This window comes from Rosa rugosa, chromosome 5 (genome assembly GCF_958449725.1).
Source record: "Rosa rugosa chromosome 5, drRosRugo1.1, whole genome shotgun sequence".
Lineage (NCBI taxonomy): Eukaryota > Viridiplantae > Streptophyta > Magnoliopsida > Rosales > Rosaceae > Rosa > Rosa rugosa.
This window is the reverse complement of record NC_084824.1, coordinates 17940169-17965533: the sequence shown is the minus strand read 5'-3', so window position 1 is coordinate 17965533 and position 25365 is coordinate 17940169. Positions and strand designations below refer to the sequence as shown.

The following is a 25365-nucleotide window of genomic DNA, read 5'->3' as shown; positions in this document are numbered from 1 at the left end:
AACTCTTGTTCTTGGGGGTTGAGGCTCTTGATTCCTTTGGATTATGTTTCCCTGATAGTGAGGTTATGATATGCTTTTGTCTTGCCATCCAAGATGGTGAATCAATCATATGGTGACCGTCCAAGACTTAAGAGGTGGAGATCCAAGGTTGAAGACTTGGAGTACCAAAGTGAGGCATCTCACTAGCTGTGGTTATTTCCGTCTTAGGATTATCTTTTCTTTCTCGACGAAAGGTTTAAGTGTGTTGAAAGGTCAGAGTCCTATCGTGGACTCTTTGACATTTCAACGCGTCCTACGTGGAGTGGGTTGAAAAGTCAAAAGTATTTGGCGAACCAAATTATGACATCAACAATTATACAACGATAGTCGCAGAAAAATTTCACCAACTATGTACATAAGGTTGCGTACGTGAAACTTTTTCTTTAATGTTTTTTTATTTTTATTTTTTATCTTTATCAAGAGGGTAAGTTGAAACTTGAAAGTAATTATTAAGGGCAACTAATAAATGGGGATAAGAGGCAAAATTTAGATGTTGGATTATTCTCAAGGGAGAATTCTCATGAGGGTTCTCCACATCTTTCTTCATGATCAGATTATAATGGGAAACTATTTATTATCTGAACTGCGAAAAAATGATTTTTCATGACCTCTCAGAGAAATTTGAACCAATCGTCACCTCAAGTCTGTCAGAGTACAAGAAGCTCTTGCATCACCTTCCATGACCTCTCAGATAGCAGCTAGCACCTCCTTTTCCACTCATTCGTGCATCAAATGTAGGCAATTCTCAAGGAACCCAGAGAGATCAAGATGGACCTCCTTTAATAAGTATTAAGTCTAAAATGAAATAAAAAAGTACATTTACATAGGATTATATTTTAGAATGAAACCGGCGCGCCTGCAACACTGTGGAGACAGACTAACGGAAAATTAATGGAGTAAGTAAGCCAGGTCTTAGGATACAAAACCCAAGTTCAACGTTCTTGATACCACAAAAACAATTGTAAAACACCTCTGCATGCGGTCAGCTAAACTTGCGCGCTAATTGAATTAATCAATCTCACCCTTGTTTCAGCTCGCCTTTTTATCTCCGAAAGGCTGATCATAAGCGGCGCACCCAGGGTAAACAATGTAATAAACGAAACAGCCACGAAAAGGGTAGCACAGCTTTCTTCTCCACCGAAGTCGTCATCATCAAACTCCTCTCCACCATCAAGTCCTCCTCTACCCAATGTTGAGGAGAAACCCCAATCCTTCTAAAAGCCTCCCCGAGTAGTGGGTACAGCTGCTTCATCGACCCCTTGAACCTCTTGGAAACAGAATACAAAGGTGGGCATGCAGCCTCATTCTCATTGATGCTACCGACTGCCACGCGCCCACCTGCATAAGTGCTGCACGCTCTCATTATACCGCTTGCTCTCCCACGAAAATGCTCAATAGTGAAAGCCTCAAAATTCTCTGGTGGATTTCGGAGCAAATACAAGGTGGACTTGCATGTTGATATAAACACAACTTCGTTGTAAACTTGGGAGTGAATGTTCAGGCCAAAGAAACTCTTACCCGGTTCGTTATAATAGGGCTTCTCGTTGAGAACGAGCGCCTGTATAGACACCAAAACTTGGAGGATTGTCGACTGAGCTGGGTTCCACCGCTCATATCTCCAGCCAATCCATGTATTGAGAATGCTTACGCAGACGTGTCCACCAGCGCCGAGGTTTGGGTTGAGACATAACCCATGTGACCGGTAATGGACCTTTGGGGGGTGCTTTGGGTAGTCAGGTGGGAATTTAATGTCGAAGAAAAAGAGACCATCGTGGTAAGGTGTGCCGGCAGCTCCGATAATCACAGCCCTGAGGAGGTCAATGCGTGTATCGTACACCCGCACGTAGATAGTGTCCGGAAGGTCCTTCTCTAGAATTTTCCATTCACGCATGATCGTCTTGTAGATGGTACTGCCGATGTTGGTGAAACAATCTTCATCTCCGATGTTATTATTCTTCCCCTTTCCCTGCTTTTCCACGCAGCTGAAGTGGTGGTCTGAATGGTTAGAAACGACATCAAATTGCTTAAACGCAGGCTTGGTAATCAAGACAGCCATCTTTGTTAGATTTTGGTGAGATTGGTCCATAGAATGCGCTTCTATATATAATTAGCAGGCAAAGTATGTTCTTTTATTTTAGTCGATGTTTTTCAACTTGGGGTGAAGAAGTTTGATTAGGTTTCAACATGGAAATTGGAATCAAAAGCAATATAGAATATGGAATATGGTTGGTAATATAATCCGTCAGAGTCAGTTATATATAAGTAAAAACACGGCCTTCTCTTTCTAAAGAGGAAACTTATTTCTCTACTTCATGATCTCATGCAAAAAGATTTGAGCCATCATTGCTTCATGATCTCATGCAATAAGAACTCAACCAACATAGACCAAGTTATTGTTTGCCATTCCATATCAAAAAGCTGTGTGTCTTTTTTCCCTAAAAAAAAGGTTCTCCGGTTGATCAAGAACGGATAAAGTAATTCGACAAAAGAGTTCCATATATGATGGAATGAAGGGTCGAAAGTCGAAACCCTTATACATTTCAGACACAAATTTGAATGAAATTCGTAGTGGCAAATCAGCTACTTCAAAAGTGGCTCTTCCTCTTCAGTTTGGGGATAGTTGGTGGTGAAGATGAGCTCCGCGATGGCAATCAGGATACCAACAGCATTGGGTACCTGTACGTATATTCAAACTTATCAATTGATAAAAACGATCATAGTGTAGCGCATATGTACTTACTCCGATGAAAAAATCTCTTTTAAGGTAGGCAAACAATGTCCAGAGAGTCGCATTAGCCAATGAAATTATAGAATGGCTAACTGAGAAAGGCTCTGCATCACTTGATAGTTGTCTCTTTCTCAGTTTTTTCTGACAAAAATTTGAGAGAGAAGTGCAGTGAAATGAGTAACATACATTATATATATATATATAGTATTAGCTAGCTTACTTGCTTCTAATTCTTCACTTCTGTATTTAATTGTCTATATCTATTATGATATAAAATCAAGTACTGTTATGCAATTGTTTTGAAATTTCCTAAGGCCTCCCATTCCAATGATAAAAAAGTGCAAAATTAAAGTGGCCAAGTGAAAACCAATATAATGGGTTTGCTTAACAGAATAGAAAGAGGCAAAGCTAGAGTTTCAACAAATGAAATCAAGTGTGGAGACTTTAATCAATAATAGTGGTTTGGCTTTACCCAAAAAAAAAAAAAAAAAAAGGTGTGATTTTATGATAGGGTGGGTTAAGAAAAATGGAATAGCTAGAAAAATTGTGGGAGAAGTGGAGCAATTGGTGTGTCTTGCCCTTATTTCATTGGTTTTGTCATGTAAAAATTTAGCTTGCTAGTCACACTTTGAGACTCTCCATCCAAATAGAAAATGACTAACTAATGAATAGACTTTAATTTCTTATTATTCTTTCTCAAATTTTAATTTCTTTAATTTTTACGAGTCTGATTTATGTTCCTTAGTATCTTGGGCTCAGTCCCCAGCTCTCTGCTTTCTTTCTTTTGTAACAAATTGGGCTGTGGCGTTGGCCACATTGTAAGAAGACGAAATTGGGTTTTGGGACCGAATTCTTCGCTCGTTGTCCATTATTAGTATTTTTAGCTACTCTTCACTACTTGCATTTGTAACTTTCAAAGATAGCTACCATATTGTTCACCAAATCACCAATAATGAATGTTTACCAAAAATTCTTCTATACACGGCGGTGTAAGTTCATATGCACCAATTATGCAATCTCAGCTGTCTATATGTGGGGTCCGTTATTTATCACTTAAAACCGTCCAATCTCAGCTGTGCGTGCATCTTCACGCAGTGTACCGAAAACGCTCCTAATGTTTACAACGTTTATTAAAGAAAGAGTTCCACATAAGGTTTAATTTCTTTTCTCATGTTCCATTATATAGATCTGCAGTGTTTATTAATTGGATAGTAATAAGCCTTTCATTGTTGTGATTTTCTTTTTTTCACCTCCGCTGTAGTCAGTTATTGGTGCCTAATAAATTTTTTTGTCTAACATAAAGAAAAATTTATATTTCAGTCTAGCAATGAAATAGATTTCTCTAACAATGCATTATGTTATCAATTGTATATAAGGATTTAAATTTCTTTGAAACCACCAAAATGATCGTAATTTGACTTTATTGATATTTGAGCGCCATCAAAAAAAATTTTGAAACTAGTTCTCCGGTATCAACATTAAACAAAATACAATATATCAAAATTTTTATTGACATTCATCAAAATTACTATAAATCTGATCGAAACTGAAATTTCAAACCTTATTTGATTATAGACTGATTAATTATGTGCTAATCATAAAGTACGGTAATGAATATAAACTGTATAATACACACATAAATTATTGAGTTGTTTAACTTTGTGCACGCAAATGGGGACGTAGCTAGAGTTGGCTCCACCATCACGTATTATGAGCTGTGACGTGCGCCAATGGATTGAGTTGAGTTACAGTTAAATAGTTTCAAAAATCTATAACCTGTTTGATCAAGTGAAAAAAGAAAAAACAAAAATCAGTTTTCGAGTTTAGGGAAACATGAAAGGGGCATGTTTTCTGAGTTAATTTTGGGGGAAGATGAAAGAGTGAAAGAGGGTGTAGAGTGATTTGGAATTAAGTCAAGAGTTTGGACACTTTCTAATATAAAAAAAAAACAACAGAATAAATTTTTTAAAGGCAGAAGAATGTGTAGAGGTTGAATTTTATCATACACTAATTATACATAATACTAAAGTTGGTGGGATGGTTACTGTTACTAAGCCGAGTAACAGTACGGCTCAAGCCGAGCCGATTATTGAAATTACGTTTTTGCCCTCTCTTATTTTCAAATTACAGTATTGTCATTCGTAAAATCACATCATCAGCCGCAGTCTATCTTTTCCTTTCTATTAGTTTTCAAAAAAAAAAAAAAAAAAAAAAAAAAAAAATCCTTTCCTTTCTGTCGGTCTTCTCCCTCTGTACTTTTCGCGAAGGCACCGGAGGAGATGTTGATGTTGCATGATGAAGACTTGAAAGGATTACTAATTCAAAGAACACAGGTCTGCAATTCAGCTATTAGATTTCAATTGATGGGCAATTGTAGTTTCCGAGAGAGAGAGAGAGATAAGAAATCGGTTGTGTTTCTTTGCTTTACACGAAGAGATAGAGAGAGATCAGAGGCAAGTTCTCACCTCATCATCTGAGATCCGGGGTTAGTTGCTCTTCTTCAAGTTTCAACCTTTAGAACTTTGGATCGTTCGTCGTATTGTTTGTTTAGAACACCCCGCGATTGGGATCACTATGTTTTGAGCACTAAAACTGAATCTGTGAGTGGTTTATGTGATTATGGGGATATATATATCTTCTTTAGTCCCTACTTTCGAATCTGTGTAATCATCTATTGACCATAAAGATCCAATCGTGGTATCCACCGAATTCTTGGAATAGAGGTCAGTAATGCCATCTTTTCTGTATTCAAAGACATTCTAATGCACCATTTTGATACTGCAAACTAAGTGACTTTACAATGCTATGTGCACACGCACAAGAAAATGCTTCACTAATCTTGATTTTCATACTATTTTTCTATGATGAAAAAAAAAAAAAAAAAAACAGAGTTTCTTACATTCGGGTCATTTTGGTTCTGATTGTTGCCTACCAGAGAGTTGATGTTGGACCATTTTATGAATTATAAAGATGACAATTGGTACAACAATTCCATGATCTCATAATCAGGTTTACTTTCTATGCACAGGGTGGATACAGAGGGTTTTTGCCAGAAGTACAATTCCCTTAACACCAAAGATTGTGAATGACATCCATAAACGTGGTGACACCAACCTTGGGACATCACGAGGTAGCCATGATACCTCAAAGATTGCGGACAGCATTCAGAACAGAGGAATTAATCAGGTAAGTATCATCTGGATTGTTTATGTTGATAGATTTCTGTGTATGATGTTGCTTTTCCTTGGAGGTATTGGTAGGTGCAAGTATATTGCTTGATGGTTTAGGATATGGTTGAAATTACTTTGTTGAAGGATAGAATATAGTATATTGAAAGTTTTGTAATTTGATATTGTTTTGTAGTGCTGCCATTTTGCCCAAATAACAATGCAATTCACATCTGTACTCTGATCCAATCCAAATGGGAAAACCTGTTCTTCAGAAGGTACTGTGTTTCAAACTCATGGGCTTGCAATGATATTTGTCGAAAACCAGTTATAATGTAATATTTGAATGCAAACTTGAGAAAGATGAAACTTGGGTAACCGAGTTTTGGTCAAAACAATTAGAAAGCAGTTCCAGTAGTAGTGAGAATGTAGTGCAACTCATTAGGATGATTAAGTGATACACATTTGATGACTTCCTAGAATGTTCTGCCCTCCAACTTATGAAAAATATTATGTCTGATGTATTTCAGGATTTCAATGGCTGCATTTGTTTTCCCATACTCTTGATATAGAATGCTGTATATCAACAATGGAAACTTGGAGCATTGACTTCATGCAGGTATGCGTCACCGTAGATATCTCACTTTTCCTTTCACACCAAGATGTTGTTCTTATTTAACAAGATATACTATTTGCAGTCTTGCTTATTTACATAAGGCCATTCAACCAAAGGTGATCTTCTTGGCCACTAAGCACTTTGTAAAGGAATGGAAATTTTCTGGTGGTGTAGAAAGAACTATTAGTAACATTGGTTTGCCAAATCAAGTTTGACTGATAAGGAAATTGAAGTCAAGAGTGAGTTGCCTCCAAGTGAGATGGTGGTAATGCCACTAGATGCAACTATTAGACAGCTTAAACAAGAAGCTGAGAGTGTCCTCAGAGATGCATATTATGACAGAAGAGTTTGTGGTGATGGAAATCAAAGGCCTGGAGGAATCGGATGATATACAGGTACTTTCTGGACCAGTTCAATCGAGGACAGTTTGTTTCTCTTCACACAAATACTATTCCGATTAATGTAATATACGGTATTTTATCAGTTGAATCAAGAATAAAGTCATTTTCAATTATATTTTTCATTGTTGTACATTATTACCAATAACAAATCCCGCGGCAAAGCGCGGGTCTCATTGCTAGTTCAATACTATATATGTTATAAATAAGGAAATATTCACAAAATTAGCTTTCGTCATAAATAATGTATTGACAGGTATACATTTAGTTGACGCATTTAAATAAAATAATAAAAATTACTAGAGAGAAATAGATAATATGAAGTTCTCGTGTGTGTTTTTTTTTTTTTTTTTTTGAGAGAGAGGAGGTCAGTCTTTATTGAATAAAAGGAAATTTACAAATTACAAGCTTCAACTGCTAAAGCAGCTTGTAAGAAGGAAGGTGCAGAAAAATAAAAAACCTCATTTGGAATTGAGGAGCAAGAAGCTGACATAAGATGAGCCATCTCATTTGCACTCCTTTTGGTATGAACAACTTGCAGATTTGGGTTAGCAGCCAGAATAACCCCCAAGTCTTCATAAAGATGTCCCAACACTGATGTATTGACCCCAACATTACTTACCAACTGCTGCTGCACTAAAAGTGAATCAGTTTCAATCATAGCAGGCATAAAAGTCTATTCAACCGCAAACTTCACAGCCTGCTTACAAGCTTCTACTTTCACATGCTCTGGAGAGAGCAAACCGTCAGTTTGCTTACAAGTTATTGTGTGTTAATAAGTAAAGTTCTTTATTTATTTAAAAAAAAAAAAGTAAATTTTTTTTTACCAATACTTTCTTGAATATTTTATTTATTTATTCTTTTTTAATACAATATTTTAATCTCATGCATGATACATAGATGATTTTGTAAAATAAACATTACATTGGCCATCATTAGGATTAATATGTGCTGTAAGTGCGTATCCAATGTTATACATTCGAATCACTCAACCAGATTACATCTTCAAATGCTCAATTAATCTTCTTGTTTTTTTTAAAAAAATTTATTTTCTGTTGTGTAATTTATTTTGTTTCTATTTTCAATTTAACTGTCTGTTTAGTGTATCTTATTGATGTAACACTCTAATTATTATTACGTTCTTTGAATTTCAAATTACTATTTTGACTTGCTAATTAATAAACTTATCAAGTGTTTATGCTATGATTTATGAAGCTCAGCACAGTTTCAAGTTTCAACCTCCAATCGCTTCATCACTTCATTTCCAAGAGGTTAAAAGCCTCGGCTTAAACTTAGTTTAAACCCTAATCTCACGTAAACTTTCCTAATTAAGAATAGAAATATTTAAGAAAAGCCTCTACCAAATCATTATCCCAGAGAAAATAAATTAAAATCCAGAGTCCAACATTAGTCTCCCCCACGCGCTATAAAGTGCGTCGCGGTAGGGCCACCATTTCGCACCAAACCCCATGGCTGCTTAAAGCTTCTTAACAAATCTAACCTCTACTGCGAGTGAGTATATTTAATAATCCTACGACTCGTCGTTCCAAACACGTGGCGAAAAACCACTCGCCAACACGGCAGGCCAAGTATCGTCGCGTCTATTATAGCAGGAATCTTATGCGGCACGTGTTCGGTTATTCACACGCGCCGGGTGGAAGCGCGTGGGGATATCCCTTTCGTAGCTCTTTAAAAACGGTCCAGAGAGGGGCCTCTCTCTCTCTTATAAAGAAAACACACAGACTCGACTTTCCTTCTAAAATCGTATAAAACTTTCTCTCTCCTCCTCTCTCTCTCTCTCTCTATAAGGACACAACGACTTTGCTTTTCTCATATTTTCGTTCAGAGCTCTTTGAAATCAGCCTTCGTGGGCATGAAAGCTTAGCTTCTACAAAGAACCAGGTACAACAAAGACTCATAGTCTCTCTCTCTCTCTCTCTCTCTCTCTCTCTCTCTGTGTTTGTTTGTTTAACACAACACACACTGTTTGTCTCTGTTTGTGCTTCATGTTTCGTTTGTTCATAACTTAATAATCTGTGAGTGGTACAATTGGTGGTGAAAGTTGAAGACCCATTTCGGGAGGGTAAGTTGGTCCTTTACGTGGGGTTAAATTTGGGTGCTTTTGTGTTTATGGAGGTCAAGAAAATTTTAAAGGTTGAATCTTTTTCTTTGTATTGTGGGGTGGTGTTTTGGGTTGTTGTATGATTCAATGCAGTCTTGTGGGTTGTTTTGGAGGGTCATTGTGGAGTGAAGGAGTGGAATTTGGTGGGATCGTGTTGGGGTTCTCACTGGGGACTCTAGTGGTTTTTTTTTTTTTTTGGCGGTGTGAGGTTTTTGTTTGTTTCTGGTGTAGTTTGAAGCTTCTGAATGGTGTTGGTTGTGGTTGTGAAGTTGTGATTGTGTTATGATGAATGTGATTGATGGGTTTTGGGATTGGCTTTGTGCAGTGGGGTTGCGTCTATTTTAGTCTGGGATTCGAAAAGGGATCTGGGTTTGATTGTTTTTGTTATTATGGGTTTGATGAGTCGGGCTCTGTTTATTTGTATTTCTTTTGGCTTCTGCTTTCAAGAAATATGTTTACTTGGTAAATGACTTGTTTTAAAATGCCAAAGCTTTTTTTTTTCACTTTTTTTTTTGTATCCAAGAAATACTATTGTTAACTTGGAAAGTCTGTTTTTTTTTTTCCACCCTTTTTTTTGTTTGGTCATGTTTCCTGTCTTCATAAAATTTTGAAATGGCTACTTGCTACTTTGCTAGTTTTCTTGGTAAAAATCATTTACTCTTTTTTCCTTTTTTCGAGGAGCAGTGGACTAGGATTGATAATTGTCAGTTGCATGAGTTCTTCAATGTATTGCTAGATAGGAATTAAGACTTTACTTGGTTTGTTTAAGACGAAGCTGCAACAGTAATAGCTCAAATGATTGGACTTGCAGTAGATTGTAAACTAGGGACAACTTAGGTATCAGAAAAGTGTAGGATTGTAGTGAGATTCCTTAGTTCACCAACACTTTTTTATTGTTAATATGAGAAGCATTCTTCATTGCTTTGCATGCAATCTACTTATCGTTTCCTATCTGTTTCAAGTTAGTTATCATCTTGGCATGAATGTTATCAACCAAAATAGCAGCAAAATATAGAAATTTAGAATTTCAATTGCCAATAGGATATTATAGTTTTCCTAGATCTTGGTGGTGTTCATGCCTGATATTATTTGCTGAATAGAAGGGAAGTAAGGTTTGATTGTGAACTTGTCTCCTAAGCGTCTTTAATAATATCAAAGACCACTCTCCCTTATTTGGCAGATGGATTCAGTTGAAGGAAATAACCATGTCGATTATACTGAGGATGAATCTGCTGAGCATTCTTTTTCTCCAGAAGCCGTGGAGTTAAATGGTGTGGATGGCGAGCCTGAGATACTTCCTAGAGTTGGAGAAGAGTACCAGGTTGAACTTCCCCCTCTAATGGCTGTATCTGATTATCTCTGCCGTCTAGAGAACCAAACTGATGCAGAAAGCACAGATAGTAGTTCATACAGATTTCTGGTGGGATTGCCACTACCGGTAATGTGGATCAATGAGGAAGTTGAGTGTAAAAAACATGAATCCAATGTGGGTTTTAATGATGCAGTTGACGTGGCCCATAAAAATGAGTCTCTAAGATCTGAATATGTCAGTGGGTTGGTTGTTTCAGAAAGGGACAGCTTTAAATGCAAAGCTGAGCCCATGGATGTTGAGTCAGATCAGGGAATAATTTTGAATGGGTCTGCGAAGTTGGATGTGAAACAGGAAATGGTAATGCCTGAAAATCAAAATGGATGTCCGGTTCCTGGTACCTCGAGTGTTAGTTGGAGTCACATAGAAGAAGCCAGTTTTCTTCTTGGTTTATATATCTTTGGGAAGGACCTTGTTCTGGTGACAAAATTCGTTGGTAGTAAACAGATGGGAGATATATTATCATTCTACTATGGGATCTTTTACAAGTCTAAAAGCTACAGCAGGTGGTCAGAATGCAAGAAAATGAGAAGCAGAAAATGTATATTTGGACAAAGAATATTTACAGGATTAAGGCAACATGAGTTGTTATCCCGTTTGCGTCCTCATGTGTCAGAAGAGTGCCAAAATACTTTACTTGAGGTAATTACATCTAACTGAAAATTAGATTAATCTTTGAAGTGTGGATTGATTTATATGAGCCTGTGTGCACATGCATATTAATATGCAGATAAAAAAAAAATGCTTTGGTAAAATAATTATATTCATTTTTGAATACTCTACTTCAAATTTTAAAGTACTATTTGCCCACATTTTTAATTTATTATTTGATCAATTGACACTTGCATTTGCATATTTATTATCTTTAGCGATTATCTCCTCTTGTCTCATGGATAAATGATTCCGGTACTTGTGTGCATTTGATTTTCTTTAGGAAGACCTTGAAGCTCCTAGTCATCTGCTTTTTCCATACAAAACTTTGGATACTGTATAAAAGACTTAGTTTTATGAACAACGAAGGACGGAAATATCAATAGAATTGTGGGCGTAACTGCAAATACAATTGATAAATCGTGTTAGACATTGTTGCCTCCTGAAACCGAGTTTGTAGGTATCTTTGCTTATTCTCATCAAAAGTCATGCAAATCTTGCCCAGAACTATGAAAAAAAAAAACTACATAAATTTAAGGATTAATTTTACAGGGAACTTCTCATTCTCAGACGAGGAAACTAGATGCATATATGTAACATTTTTCATTATCTACCACTAGTGTCCTCAGACTTTAATAGAAAATTCACGTGTTAACTCTAATTAGCCAATTGTAACATGTGGTTTGCCAACAGACACATAAAACTAATAAATCAGATTGAAGTCAGAAACATATAACATTGATATTTCCTTGGTAAGAAGGCATATGTGCTGGATGTATTTCTGCTACAGTCGTTTGTCTGTTCCTTTGTTCATATCAGGACATATTTCCTTAGTTTTGTTGGATGAATTTACAGGTCTCAAAGACATTTGGGGAAGGAAAGATATTACTAGAAGAATATGTATTCATTCTAAAATCTAGAGTTGGATTGGATGCTCTTGTGGAGGCAGTGGGAATTGGTAAAGGGAAGCAAGATCTCACAGGCATTGCCATGGAGACCCCAAAGTCCAATCAGGCTGTTACTGGTCGCCCAGAAATACCAGTTGGCAAAGCATGCTCTGCACTCTCACCATTGGAAATAGTTGGCTTTCTGACAGGTAACTTCCGGCTCAGTAAAGCCCGTTCAAACGATCTCTTCTGGGAAGCTGTTTGGCCACGTTTGCTTGCTAGAGGGTGGCACTCTGAGCAGCCTAATCAGGGTCGCTTTGCTAATGCTTCCAAGCATTCATTGGTCTTTCTTCTTCCTGGGATTAAGAAGTTCTCCAGAAGGAAACTGGTGAAGGGAAGTCACTATTTTGACTCGGTAAGTGATGTGCTCAGCAAAGTTGCTTCTGACCCAGAGCTCCTCGAGCTTGAGACAGGAGCAGATAAAGGTTCCACGAGCAAGGATGAAAATGGTTGGGCCCATGAAACAAAGCCTGATGGTTTCCCAAGCCAGCAACGGCACTGTTATTTGAAACCTCGTACCCCCAGTCGTGGTACAGATACCATGAAGTTCACTGTTGTGGATACTAGTCTGGCCTATGGTAAAACATGCAAGGTGAGGGAACTGAGAAGCTTACCAGTCGAGTTGAATACCTCCGTCTCCACCTCGAGTACTGATTCTGAAGATGAGGATGAAGTTGCTTCTGATGAATCAACACAGATATCTAACTCTGCAGATACCTTGTGTTCCCGTAGGAATGAGGTCAATGTTTCAAAGACCGTAAAGACCAGTTTGGGTAGAAATGAATCCAAAGATGACAAGTATTTCAAGTGTGATGCTTCAGAGTGGGAGCATAGAGCTTTTAGTCCACATGTGACCAATGTGGCTGCGAAGATCCCCAAGGAGCAGAACATTGATATATGCAATTACATGATGCCTAGAAGAGCAATGAAGTTCCAAAGGAGCCAGAAAGTGGTGCCTGAAAATAAAAATGGTACGGTTCCTGTTTCAAAAAAACGTCAGCGATTAGCTACTTGTAGTAGCAAAAAGACCAGCAGGATCAGCAACCACATCTCGCAAGATCCCATGTTACAACAAGAGGCCTGCAACTTTGGCCACATCTCTGAAGTCAGCGAGAAAAACCTCTCTGCAGTGGATCCATCTCCTGAGAGGTTATCATCCACCAGTACATCTAGAGGAGGCAGCCCAGTGATTAGTAGTGAAGCTGTTCTTGGTAGCAACAATATGGGTGCGGGACAACATTATCATTGGCCTCAATTCGATTTGAACGAGGAACCCGTTTCTCTAGATGCTGAAACTGATGAACCTATGATAGAAAGACAACATGATGGAACAACGCAGGAACCAGATGGTCTGCATTCAATGGAAACCTCTGACTGTATGGCTGCTTCTGAGCAGCAGCCTGCAGTTAACCCTCGGAGACAGAGCACAAGAAATCGTCCACTGACCGCTAAGGCACTGGAAGCTTTTGCTTGTGGATTTTTAGACACAAAGCAATCGCGGAAGAGTAGGGATGTATTTCCTCGGGAAAAATCCAAATCCAGACGTGCTCGAGCAAGGATGCAAGTTCCTGAGAGTTTTGATACTAGTGTCGTGGATTATAATTTGCAGGAAACCAGTACTGCTGTCCATAGTAGTAATGCTGACGGATACAGCGAGCTTGACATGGTTTCCCAAATGGGTTAGGCGCTGATTAGTCTACTTGCAACTAGAGCATGGAGCTTCTGGATATTAACAGAGACCACTGCTTTCACCTGCTAAACCCAACATATCCAGCAAAGATTGCCTCTTCATTCTTCTGCATTGTATATGTCTTTAGATACAAACTTCACATAAGGGAGTTGGAGTAATGTCTTTGCAAGAGGCCATCTACATGAGACAAAGCACCTCTGGCAATGCGGTACCGAGATGACAGTACAAAATTACCCATCATTCAAATCTCAGTTGAACAGCATTTGATAGAAGTTTTAATCTCTCTATGTAGAATTTGTTTTTAAAATGCTTGTTTTCTAGGTATTAATTGCAATACCAACTTATATTGTCAAAAAAAGTCTGGGACAGTTGATACAATTAGTATAACCATTGTAATTCGCCTCACATCGGAAACCATTCGTAATGAATAGAGAGTTGTGCTATGCCATTTTAGTTGACTAGGTTTCAGAGGGAGGCAAAAGTTAATGGGAACGTTTCAAGTTCCCTGTTATAGTTTAGTGCCTTACTGCCTTTTGGTTATAGATATGGTATCACACTATCACAGCATAATATTCTTTTCTAGCAGTGTATTCATGTCTTTGTTCTTTATGCGCAGAAGAATTGTAGACAAAAGCTAGATATGATGAACTCAACAAGGGCAGTCATGTAGATGCTATAATCATTATTGCTTTAGATGCATTAGTGGAGTTTTATCACAATACTTATCAGAAACCAAAGTTACATGTCATAAATTTAATTACTTATATAATTTTTTTAATGAGAATATTTATTTCAATCGAGCGCATAAGAAATAAAAGGAAAGGAAAATAAAGAGTAAAATCAGACTTTGCGTTTTGTCTTAATCCATTCAGACATACGTCTTGTGTTTAGCAATACGTTACAAAATTGACGCAGTCGGAATGATCGGATTGATAACCTAGGTTTACCAGCAATAAACCTAACAAAAGGATTTTGGAGTCTACCAGAGATAAAAGAGAAAATCTTTATTTTATTCATTAAAAGTTAAAAGATAGGTTCTGCAGCCGCCTGCTGCTGCATAAATAAGATAAAAGTAACCCTAGGGCGACTAACAATGAAACCCTAAAGCCCATGGGTAAAAACGAAAACAACCCCAAAAATAACTAGGAAAACCAAAACGCCGAAAAATAGAAAAATGCAGTTTTGAGGCCCTCAACGATCCCAAAAGCCCAAAAAATGCTATAGCTCATGGCTTTGCCATGAGTCTTGCTCGTGGCGCGATTCCCTTTTCGGAAAGGTAAGGTGCGTCCCAATCGGACTCCGAGCTGTTTCGTGTTTACTAGTCACTTTTCGTTTTCCTCCTTTAGCATGATCCAATTGTTGTTCAAATTGGGCTGCCATCCGTTCTGCATCAAAAATGGTCACGAGAAAACTCATTTCAACAACCGACATGACATAAGAATCAGTAACTCGCATTAATCGGAGTGGATGGAGGTCAAAACACGGGACAAATAGGTCATTAGATTGTTTAACCTTTTAGCTTTTGTTTGGGAACCACGATCTAGAACCCTAGATTGTTTAACTCGCATTATACTGACTCTTTCATATGACCTAAAATCCGAAGAACCACGATCTAGAACCCTAGATCCCGTTACACCAAACCATGAATAAAGCCAATAGGCAACAATATGCACGAGCGACCATGCATCTATTAAACCCCAATCCAAGTTGTTAGGTCTACCGTCTACCTTCCATTTCTAACAAACAAGAAGAAATAACGGGGACCAAATAGCAAATAGATACACCCAAAGAACTCCATATTTAATGCTCTTAAATCCCATGCAAATGACCCCCCTTTCCATAAATACCTAAACAAAAATCTATTTTGTGTAGAGGAGAATACGACAAGTCATACGGGACGTGTGTCCATAAGGACACCACCACGCGCACCCTCCCCCTCTGTAACTCACTCCACCACTCTCACACCTTCTTCTCCCTCTCCCCTCTCCTATTCCAATTTCCCAAACCCTAAATATTAACACCTCGCCAAATGGGCCAGGCACTTCGCCGAGCAGCCGGGAAAGCCCGACCCGGTTCCAGCATCGAAACGACGTCGTCGTCGTCAGTACCCAAGACCATCGTCAATAAGCGGCCTCCGGTGACTCCCCCCGAACCGCCTCCTGAGATCACCAAACCCGGCGAGGAGGGTTTCGATTCCGGTACGTAAAGCTTTCGCCTTTAAGCATTTCTTAGCTCACCCACATTTTTTATTTGTTGGCTCAATTTTCGATTTGAGTGTGTGACGGCGTCGTTTCAATGTCGGTTTCAGATGGTGGTGCAGGAGCAGCAGCACCCAATGCTGAGAATCTGCTTGAAGAACGCGATCCGAAGTTCGATTCAATGCTTAATCAGATGGTGGGTCGGATCAAATCAAAGCCCGGAGGCAAACCTGAAATGGGTGAGGTCAGTATCTCAATGTTCTTCAAGAAATATATGACCTCATTTTCTCAGTTATTTACTATTTGATTGGTGTGTTTGTGCAAATGTGGTACAGGCACATGTGGTGGAGAAGTACAAGAGGCCACTACCGAAACTGAGGGATACGAAACCGGATTCCGGTAGGTTTGAGGAAAGAGCTGCTGCTCCGGGGACTCTGAACGTGGCGCAGCTGCGTCACATTATACTATTGCATCAGGGCAAGGCTGAGGATCACAATGGCCCAATGGAGGTGCAGAGAATTGCAGACAAGTTTCGGGTTGATGTTGCAGAGGTTAAGAGGATTGTGCAGTTTGTGTCACTGCCTCCTGAGGATACCAGTAAACAGTAGAAAAACCCTTGAAGACTTGAGAGCTGTGGTTTGATCTTCTGCACTACTAACTGGGTTTTATGTTGAATAAGGAAATTTGAAGATATAGGGACTCATATAGCAAACCATGTCAATGGTAGGAATTTGCTCGTTGCTTAGACTCATAGAGCAAGTGTTAGAGAATTCTATATTTTCCACAGCATCTGAAACATGTAGGATTTTTGTAGCTAGTGCTTGGTTTCCAAGTCGGGCAAAAGGTTGTAACCGTGATGAGAGGCTTTTGATTTGAATACAAGATGATAAATCTGTTTCTTTATGTGAAATTACAAAATCTGTTCCCTGAATGTTGATCATAATACAGTACTTCATGTTCCTTGTGATGATTAGAAAGTATTTGTTTTCTGCATGTACATTTTTGCTCTTTCAATCTAGATATCAATGTACAGTTAAAATAGGATGCAAATGTAGTAACCAGTTCTTTCTGGGGAGTAAAGTTTAAATTATGAGTCCAAATGTTGCTACAAAAATTTATGGTTTACATCTCAACCACTCTGCTATCTGCTTACAACCTTAAAGCCTGTAGGTGTGACTAAACAATGTGCCCCCTTCCTTTCCTTCAACGAGAGGGTCTTGTAACGTTTCCGATGACAAAAGAATCACATGATCCAAAAATTAATTTTTGCAAGTAGGGAATGGTTAGATTCAAGTTATTCTGGACTCTAACCAGTCGGATGTATATTCATAAGCCACAAATGTCACTGCACCAGCAGGAGCAGCTTTGACCGTTGATGGGACTATTCCCTTATAAAGACCAGCCCAGCCTTCTTTCTGCACTATTCGTCGCAAAGCATCAACCATATTGCTGTAGGCACGGTGCTCTACTCGAGCCCCATATCTTGGGTGCCTCTGTAGTCCTTCAATCTGCAACAACCCAAAAAAACGAAGTTTTATATATCTATTTTCATTGCATTATCATTCACATATAAAGCATATTAAATCAAATCTTCTTCCCTTATACTCTTAGCGAAAAACCTCTGTACAGCAGTAATTCCAGATGAATGATCGTAGTACAGAGTTCAGGATGTCAAAAGATCTACCTGGAATCTTTTCTTGACCACATCAAGTGGATGACAGACAAGTTTGGCACATGTCCCAGCAGCCAGACCACAGAGGAAAAGCTGAAAGCTTGTGAGACTATTATCTGTACTGTATAAGTCTGCACTAGACGATCTAAACTGGTTCAACATCTACAATGAACACAAAGAATATTATGAGGTCTGATTTGACTTCCTCTTGTCAAATTGTTTGTACAAAACACAAGAAACAACATATTGCAACATAATCTCCTCAATCTAAGAAAACCCTCTTCACAAAACAAGGAGGACTCTTGTTTTACAATTCACTAATAAAGTATTTTCATTCACAGATCAAACATAGTGGGTTGGTGTTACAACTAGCCACTAAGTATTTCCATGCAAACAGCTATTTATTGAGCTCAATTATAAACCTTCCAGGTATCTTCAACAGGAAAAAAGAAAAAAGAAAAGAAAAGGAAAAAAACAACAGATTCCTCAATTGAAATGACTTGTCCCATCAAAGGATGGTGCAATACAAAAAGCAAAATTATGATAATCTTACCATGGTCCAGCGCTTAAATGTGTCATAGGTACCAAATTGCAAGCCTGCATAAGGAACAATCTCAACCAGTGTTGGTGACAATCCAGCATACAATCCTCGAAATCCACGAGTTTTAACTATATCGACAAATGCAGACCTCATAGTTGGATACACCTATTGAAGGAAAATATCAGTAAGGCCCCCTATTGTGCCAAAGAACTCGTGAAAAATTTGGTGCTTTATGGATGCAAATTATGAAGATGACATGAGCCTTCAAAAAAGTTATATGAATTTACATATATACTTTATTGGCTTGACCATTTTAAATGTATACATTACATATCCAATTGTTAATTTGCAATTGCAATTATACAATCTATTCCCAATCTTATTTATTTCAAAAATAATACCACACGCAAACTCACACAGGAACCTCAAACTAGAAAAGGACCAGCTAAAGACTGGTAACTAAGCGCGTGCTACCCAAGCCCTGAAAGACATCACATGTCTGCCAGAGGCTCACCTTTTATTGTTAGAAGTGTGCCGAAGGTCTCGGTCAACCATTTCTTTACGCAATCAAAATAAAGTCATGCACCAGAATCTGACTTCAGGCTGACTCCAACTAACCAAAGTTGTGCACAGCACTCTCAAGAGCTTGCCATGCCAAAGAACTCAAGTATAATTTGCAACCTTGGATCACTTGACAATATTACCACCGTATACAAGAGCAATAAACAATGCTCAATCTTAAGCAATCCCTAAACCCTAAAGTAAAGCTCATTTCAGGTGACATGCATAACGTCACATTATTAAGACTTGCAGGATATAGCAATATACAGTGAAGGGCCGGTTTCAAACTTGATGAAAAAAATAAAATAAAAAACTTAATGCATGTTACTATATTCTATTTGTTAGGTTAACCATGTAAAGCTAATACGATTGTTAGGACAATGCATGTACTAAGTTCTATACCTTAGGTTCCCCCTGTGAAGCTAGCAAGGTTCTTAGAAGATCAAACGGGTATGATCCGACAGTAGCCGCACAACCTGCTAATGCCCCACTGATGTAGGACAAGTAAGGACTTAAATGAACATGATCCTCTGCACCACAAGATCAAAGATCAGTAACTATAAGAAAAGGGGAAACATAGAACACAACCATATTCACATTAAGTGATAATAGCTTTCAAAGCTCCAAAGCACATATGCGAACTAGAACCAGACATAGAGGAATCTCTAGCAGTAAAATTATCAGTACAAATGCAGATAAACATAACAAACAACCTACATTTTTTTATCTACTTAAGCATTACATCCTGACATCTAGCTTACAACCCAACTTGCCTTAGTACAAAAGCATGACTGCAGACCAATTTAAAAGAAAAATCTTGAAAATAAACAGTGTCAAAACCAAATCTTTTCAATCTAAACTATTTGGACTCTTAGTAAACCAAAAAATAATGAAAAATAAAGAAAACAGAAGACCATGTTCAACTCATACCTTTTAGTCACAAGTAGCCATATCACACAAATTTTACTTCAGACCTACATTTGATGGACTCAGCCATGGCTTTCAAATGCAGGTAAGTGTTCACCTGTCAGATTTGTCTATTTTCCTAATCTTTTAAACAATGTTTCAGTCCAGTCTGCCATACCCATACTAGATAGAATGACGTCCTATTAAACATTGTGACTGTGAATAGTTCACATGACAGAGCCTATACCATAAGATTATCCTGAATAAAAGATATTGCCTACTATCGAAGTACCTGTCTTGGAAGAACCAGCGGCAAATGTCTTCAACTTGTGTAGTACAGTAAACTGTATTGCGGTATACGGCATAACCATAAGTAGAGCTGGAACATTGCCTCGCCAAAAACCCTGTCATGAGCAAGAAAGTAGAGAATGATAAAAATCTTCCGAAAATGCTTACAAAGAATAATGCCATTGAAACAAAGAAACTCATCACAAGTTGAGAGTCAGTATACCGGTAAGCCTTCCTCTTTAAAAATATCCCTTGTGGCTTGAAACATCCCGGTATATTTTGACGGCCCAGACAAATTCCGATGAACCAAAGCCCATGAAGATGTAGGCTCCAATTGAACCTGTCAAATACAAATTCCATTAATTCATTGTCATACAGACCAAAACCTTCTCTTTTTACTTTAATTCATACTTTCATTCCATTGATACAACTCATTCATAACAACTTGTAAACACTAAAAGTAATGATTTTTCAGACTCAACCACAGTTCTTGCAAAAATAGCATAAAAGCCCAAATTTCACTTTTTTTTTCTCAGGCCAAAACATCCCAAATTCTCAAGCTTCAAAACGGAAACAGCATTCGAGGAAAGCAGACCTGGAATCGAATCTTGATAACGTCAAGCGGCGAAGTAACAGTCCGGGAAATCCCACCGGCGATTAAACCCGCCGTGCCATCAATAAAGGCCCGCTTGAGCTGCCCGGGCTCTTCCATTACCCCCCCTCCCCGGCGAAGACAGCTACGCTATTCCAACCCTATGAAATGGACCGCATTCAATGAATAGCGCAGAAATTGAATGACGTATGGAGTGACGAAATCTGAGAGGGCACGAGGGAATTTAGGGTTTCAGCGAAAGGGGAAGGCGGTAGAGAGGGGCAAAAGGGGAAATGGGGAGAGTCGCCGTCATTGAATTGGGGATTTTTGCCGCCTTATTGGATTAATTATCGGGGAAAGGAATATTTGCTTTTTTTTCTCATATTTCACATTTGTTTCCCTCCGTCTATAATGGAATGGACCTTTCTCGTCCATTGCTTCCGACGACCGACCTTTTCAATAAGATATTTGTTTCACATTTTTAGATATTTGTCCAATAAAATTTTTTTTCCTTTTTTTTTTTTTTTTAATAAGTCAAAAATATTTGTTTATAGTTTATAGGGTATATTATGGATTAATAAAGGTCACGACGGTGGTCAAAATTTCAGCAATAACTCACAAGTCCGTTTAATTGAAAAACAACAAAACACTTATTTAACGGATATAAATCTAAATATAATTTTGACTGTCAAGATTGTAATGGTAGGATCGGTTATACTGCTGAAGAGAAGACCCCTGAATCAAACATGAAGGACCGGAGATCCAATTAGTGGGATGCGAGGCATGGAAGAGAGTCAATGAGCTAAAGAGAAAGTCTGCAGTACAGTAGTTGTATCATGTGGCACGGTGCGCCCATACGTTACACTTCTTTATTTATAATTTTATACTCATATTGTTTCTGCATGTATCCAGTGAAATCTTGAAATTGCTTCTCACTTAATCTGTTATTGGCCTGCCGCACCACGCACAGAGTAGCACGATGCCCATACTGAAGAACTGCTCATGAGCTAACTCTTCCACCCCTAAAAAGCAATGTATTAAATGATAAGTGATGGTGTAATTCATAAAACTAATTATTCGAATAAAGGAATGAAATATTGATGTTTCGGTGGTTTTTCTTTATGATTTAATTTATGTTATGCAATTAAGTGTAAGCAGGTCACCACGCCGAAGGTTGCCAAAGGTTGGTGGTGTGGCGACGCAAATATGTTAGGCGAAAAGAGAAAAAGAAATAAGGAATCAAGGTGAAATTAAGAGATTGATTAAATTGGAAGTGTGAATTATGAATCGAACTACTCTAAAAGATAAGTCAGAGATATCGAGTTAGGCATTAACACGGATTTTGTGTGCACGAGATATTTGATACCCTACAACCAAAAGGTAGGTACATATTGTGTTGGCATGTGTTTTCCAGGAGTGGGAGTGGGAGTGTGACTAGACCTACGAAATGCCCATTCATTTGTTTATTGTATGATGCAACCATGTGATAGAAATGCCAAGCACACCGCAATTAGAATGCAAAACCATCCAATTTGTTCCAGAGATTACCGAGATTGTTGATCCTTCCACTAAATTGGAAGTCAATACATATCACACGGAAAACAAATGTTAGAGACTAAGGAAGTCTGGACCAAAAATTCATTGCGTGTGAGGAACTTTCAAAATGACTCTTTTACAGAGTACAAGTATTCCAAGCGAGTTAGACGACTTCGTTACTTGTTAGACACGACAGTTAAATATAGTTAAATTCTAAATCGAGATTTGAAATTTCGGTTTTGAAATATTTCGTTAGTTCTTATGAAAACTAACTACGACATATTTCTTTTAATATTGGTATTTAAAAATTAGTTTCAAAGATATTTTTGATTTCTCTTAAATATCAGTAGAAATTAAATTATAAAAATTTTAATAATTTCAAAGAGATTAATTTAAACCTTTGTTCCGATCCAGAGACGTACCTTTCTCACTTTTAGTTGCTTTTCAAAGGAGTTGCCAGCTTCTTTTCCATGATCGATCTTGTGTCTTCTTCGACCCTGGCCTTCTCGTGTACGTGCTTAAACAAAGACTTGGTCTACATATCAAGGAATCTATAAAGTCATAATTGTTGGATCTGTTGGGAGTGACAATTATCTTGCTCATACTTTTTGATCAACTAGAACATTGTATATCATTCTCAGGCTCTGCTACCCTATTATATTATAATCACCTATAATTTATAGCACGATTAAATGGAAGAAATAATATACAGTTTTTTCTAATCATTGTTTTTCCAGGAGTGCCCATTATCCAAGTTGATAGGTTCCTGGCTAGGTGGCAAAGAGCGATTGTTAGCTTGCACAGTACGCTGAGCCTTATTTGAGGCAATATATAGGGCTTTATGTTAACTTGGGATCTAAGGTACGCAAGGTAGCTAGAACTTGATAGGGGATTTCGATCTGAACCATATCCATACGTTGTGCACTATAAGAGGAAGGCATTCATGGTGATCCGCCACACTTGCATCATTGGGGACCAAAGTTCTATCAACCTTGTCTGCTAAGGCCGAGGATTTTAAAGTATTGGAAGCGATTGATTTAGTCAACTCCAATTGGAAAAGAGAATGTCTAGTTGATGAAGGTCTTCTTAATTATTGAAACAGTTAAGCCGTGGCGGAATTGTGTAAGGGTCTGCGGGGTCCGGACCCTTGCCAATTTGAATACTTCCTTAACTAGCTGACCCTTGCCGATCATGAATATCTTGATTATTAAAGCTTTCAAATATAGTATGTTTTTGAACGCAACCCCACCACTGTATAATCTATCCTTTCTCTTTTAATACTATATACCTCAATATATGAATTCCTTTAATGTTGACCTTTTGTATTTGATTGATATTTAATTTTGTAAGATAACATTGAATTTTGATCCGGCAAGAACTTCAATATGGTTGTAAAAAGACATTAACTACTGTTAATTATTTCTGTGTTGTAGAGAAACTAAATTTGAGAGGAATTTGCTGTGTGTTCTCATTGATAATAGGGGTCTCTTTATATAGAGGATTACAATGCATAGAATCTCAATCGTACAAGGAAAGTAATCGTACATTGAATAGGAATCTAGATCCTTCTAATTTAACCCTATTACCACTAGGTCAAGTAACCTAGAGTTTGGGCCAAACACAAATAGAGATATCCTTAAACGCTCCCCCTTGTGTTGTCCAAACGCGGTGCTTCTCTCGTTGCCTCGTTAAAAACCTTGTCTCGTAACAAAAACCCAGTGGGACAAAAATAACCTCGGTCGAAGGGGAAAAAGAGCACAACACACCCTTCACGTTTCGAGGTGAACATGTAGACATCTCCCCCTGATGTCTGCGCCTCCCCCTGATGACTACGATCATGGGAGTTCAGATAATTTCAGCAAGCCAATTCTTGCCACATGTTTCTCGAACGTGGATTTGGGCAATGACTTAGTAAACAAGTCTGCCTCATTGTCCTCAGATCGAACCTGGTTCACTTTGATCTTGAGGAGCTTCTGTTGTTGCTGATTGTAGAAGAATTTGGGCGATATATGCTTGGTGTTGTCGCCTTTGATGTAGCCTTGCTTCATTTGTTCAATGCAAGCAGCATTATCCTCATAAATGCTCGTTGGCTCATCTGTGGTAGACTTCAAACCACAATTGCTTCGAATATGCGTAACTATGGATCGAAGCCATATACATTCACGAACTGCTTCGTGAAGAGCAATAATCTCTGCATGATTCGAAGAAGTAGCAACTAAGGTCTGTTTTGTAGACCTCCAAGATATCGCGGTCTTTCCCATGGTGAAAACATAACCAGTTTGGGAGCGACCTTTGTGTGGGTCAGAGAGGTACCCAGCATCAGCAAAACCTTCCAAAACACTTATATCGTTTTGGGATGGGGATAGGGGACGCAGTCCACCATGTGTGGCGTCCCTGGCACTTGATGGGTCCGAATCCATCTTCTCTTTGTAGGGATAGAACAAGCCCATATCGATCGTACCACTTAGGTATCGAAAGATATCTTTAACACCAGTCAAATGGCGTCGTGTAGGCGCAGAGCTATATCTAGCTAGCAAGTTCACAGCGAATGAGATGTCCGGTCTTGTGCATTGAGCTAAGTACAATAATGCGCCTATTGCACTTAGGTAGGGCACTTCTTCATCGTCATCTTTTGGACGAAATTGATCCTTCTTTGGATCAAGACTACGGTCGACCATTGGGGTGCTTGAAGGCTTAATCTTATCAGTGTTGAAACGCCTAAGCATCTTTTGGGTATAAGCTGATTGATGAATCAGGATACCATCTGTACGGTGCTCAAGTTCTAAACCGAGGCAAAACCGTGTTTTCCCAAGATCTTTCATCTCAAACTCGGATTTCAAGTGTTCAGCGGTTTCCCTTAACTCTTTAAGGGTGCCAATTATGTTCATGTCATCGACATAAACCGCTACTATTGCAAATCCGGAACTTGTCATTTTTATGAACACACATGGGCATAGTTCATTGTTGACATATCCATTTCCAATCAAGTAGTCACTTAGACGGTTATACCACATCCGTCCGGATTGTTTCAATCCATATAGTGAGCGTTTTAATCTAATCGCAAACGCGCTCCGTGGTTTAGAGCCACTTGATTTGGGTAACTGAATTCCGTGTTAATTATTTGTTCTTTTTATACCTCAATTTTATGTTTAGGATGACAAAAAGAGTGTTTTTACATTTGGACCCCCCCCCCCCCCCCCCAAACTCTTAATCCTAGTTCCGCCCCTGAGTTAAGGGGCGCCTACTACATCTTCTAGGGTACTCGCTTTCTCGCTTTGTGATAAATATGTTTATTAGATTGTCAATCACAATTGTATGGTGATGACTAAGACACAACAAGAGCA

The 25365-nt window shown here is 38.4% G+C and overlaps 3 protein-coding genes and 1 long non-coding RNA gene across 4 annotated transcripts; 3 read left to right on the top strand and 1 right to left on the bottom strand.

The window, feature by feature from the left end:
* Positions 1–4977: 4977 nt before the first annotated feature.
* Positions 4978–7064, top strand: LOC133710209 (uncharacterized). The gene is made up of 5 exons (XR_009846560.1): positions 4978–5490; positions 5796–5953; positions 6131–6212; positions 6465–6553; positions 6633–7064. It is a non-coding gene; the product is annotated as an uncharacterized LOC133710209 (long non-coding RNA).
* Positions 7065–8691: 1627 nt separating this feature from the next.
* On the top strand, positions 8692–14307 carry LOC133709405 (uncharacterized). Its single transcript, XM_062135138.1, has 3 exons — positions 8692–8850; positions 10251–11081; positions 11946–14307. The coding sequence occupies exons 2-3, from the start codon at positions 10251–10253 to the stop codon at positions 13719–13721; spliced, it is 2607 nt and encodes an 868-aa protein (XP_061991122.1). The 5' UTR covers positions 8692–8850; the 3' UTR covers positions 13722–14307.
* Positions 14308–15590: 1283 nt separating this feature from the next.
* LOC133709984 (uncharacterized) lies at positions 15591–16895 on the top strand. The gene is made up of 3 exons (XM_062135955.1): positions 15591–15925; positions 16036–16169; positions 16261–16895. Exons 1-3 carry the CDS (start codon positions 15757–15759, stop codon positions 16531–16533), a joined length of 576 nt encoding a protein of 191 aa, XP_061991939.1. The 5' UTR covers positions 15591–15756; the 3' UTR covers positions 16534–16895.
* Positions 16896–16975: 80 nt separating this feature from the next.
* Positions 16976–20858, bottom strand: LOC133709983 (mitochondrial thiamine diphosphate carrier 2-like). Its single transcript, XM_062135953.1, has 7 exons — positions 20489–20858; positions 20117–20233; positions 19898–20009; positions 19102–19229; positions 18151–18303; positions 17610–17759; positions 16976–17433 (listed from the first exon to the last, which is right to left on the bottom strand). The coding sequence occupies exons 1-7, from the start codon at positions 20603–20605 to the stop codon at positions 17215–17217; spliced, it is 996 nt and encodes a 331-aa protein (XP_061991937.1). The 5' UTR covers positions 20606–20858; the 3' UTR covers positions 16976–17214.
* Positions 20859–25365: the final 4507 nt, after the last annotated feature.

What these genes read in the sequence shown, in the direction of transcription:
- LOC133709405 (XM_062135138.1), top strand. Translation starts at nt 10,251, where the DNA reads ATGGATTCAGTTGAAGGAAATAACCATGTCGATTATACTGAGGATGAA. An exon ending in GCCAAAATACTTTACTTGAG is followed by an intron (nt 11,082 to 11,945) that starts GTAATTACATCT and finishes ATGAATTTACAG; the next exon opens with GTCTCAAAGACATTTGGGGA.
- LOC133709984 (XM_062135955.1), top strand. Translation starts at nt 15,757, where the DNA reads ATGGGCCAGGCACTTCGCCGAGCAGCCGGGAAAGCCCGACCCGGTTCC. An exon ending in CGAGGAGGGTTTCGATTCCG is followed by an intron (nt 15,926 to 16,035) that starts GTACGTAAAGCT and finishes TGTCGGTTTCAG; the next exon opens with ATGGTGGTGCAGGAGCAGCA. An exon ending in GCAAACCTGAAATGGGTGAG is followed by an intron (nt 16,170 to 16,260) that starts GTCAGTATCTCA and finishes AATGTGGTACAG; the next exon opens with GCACATGTGGTGGAGAAGTA.
- LOC133709983 (XM_062135953.1), bottom strand. Translation starts at nt 20,605, where the DNA reads ATGGAAGAGCCCGGGCAGCTCAAGCGGGCCTTTATTGATGGCACGGCG. An exon ending in CGCTGGTTCTTCCAAGACAG is followed by an intron (nt 19,230 to 19,897) that starts GTACTTCGATAG and finishes CTTGTGGTGCAG; the next exon opens with AGGATCATGTTCATTTAAGT. An exon ending in TGGTCAAGAAAAGATTCCAG is followed by an intron (nt 17,434 to 17,609) that starts GTAGATCTTTTG and finishes GGGTTGTTGCAG; the next exon opens with ATTGAAGGACTACAGAGGCA.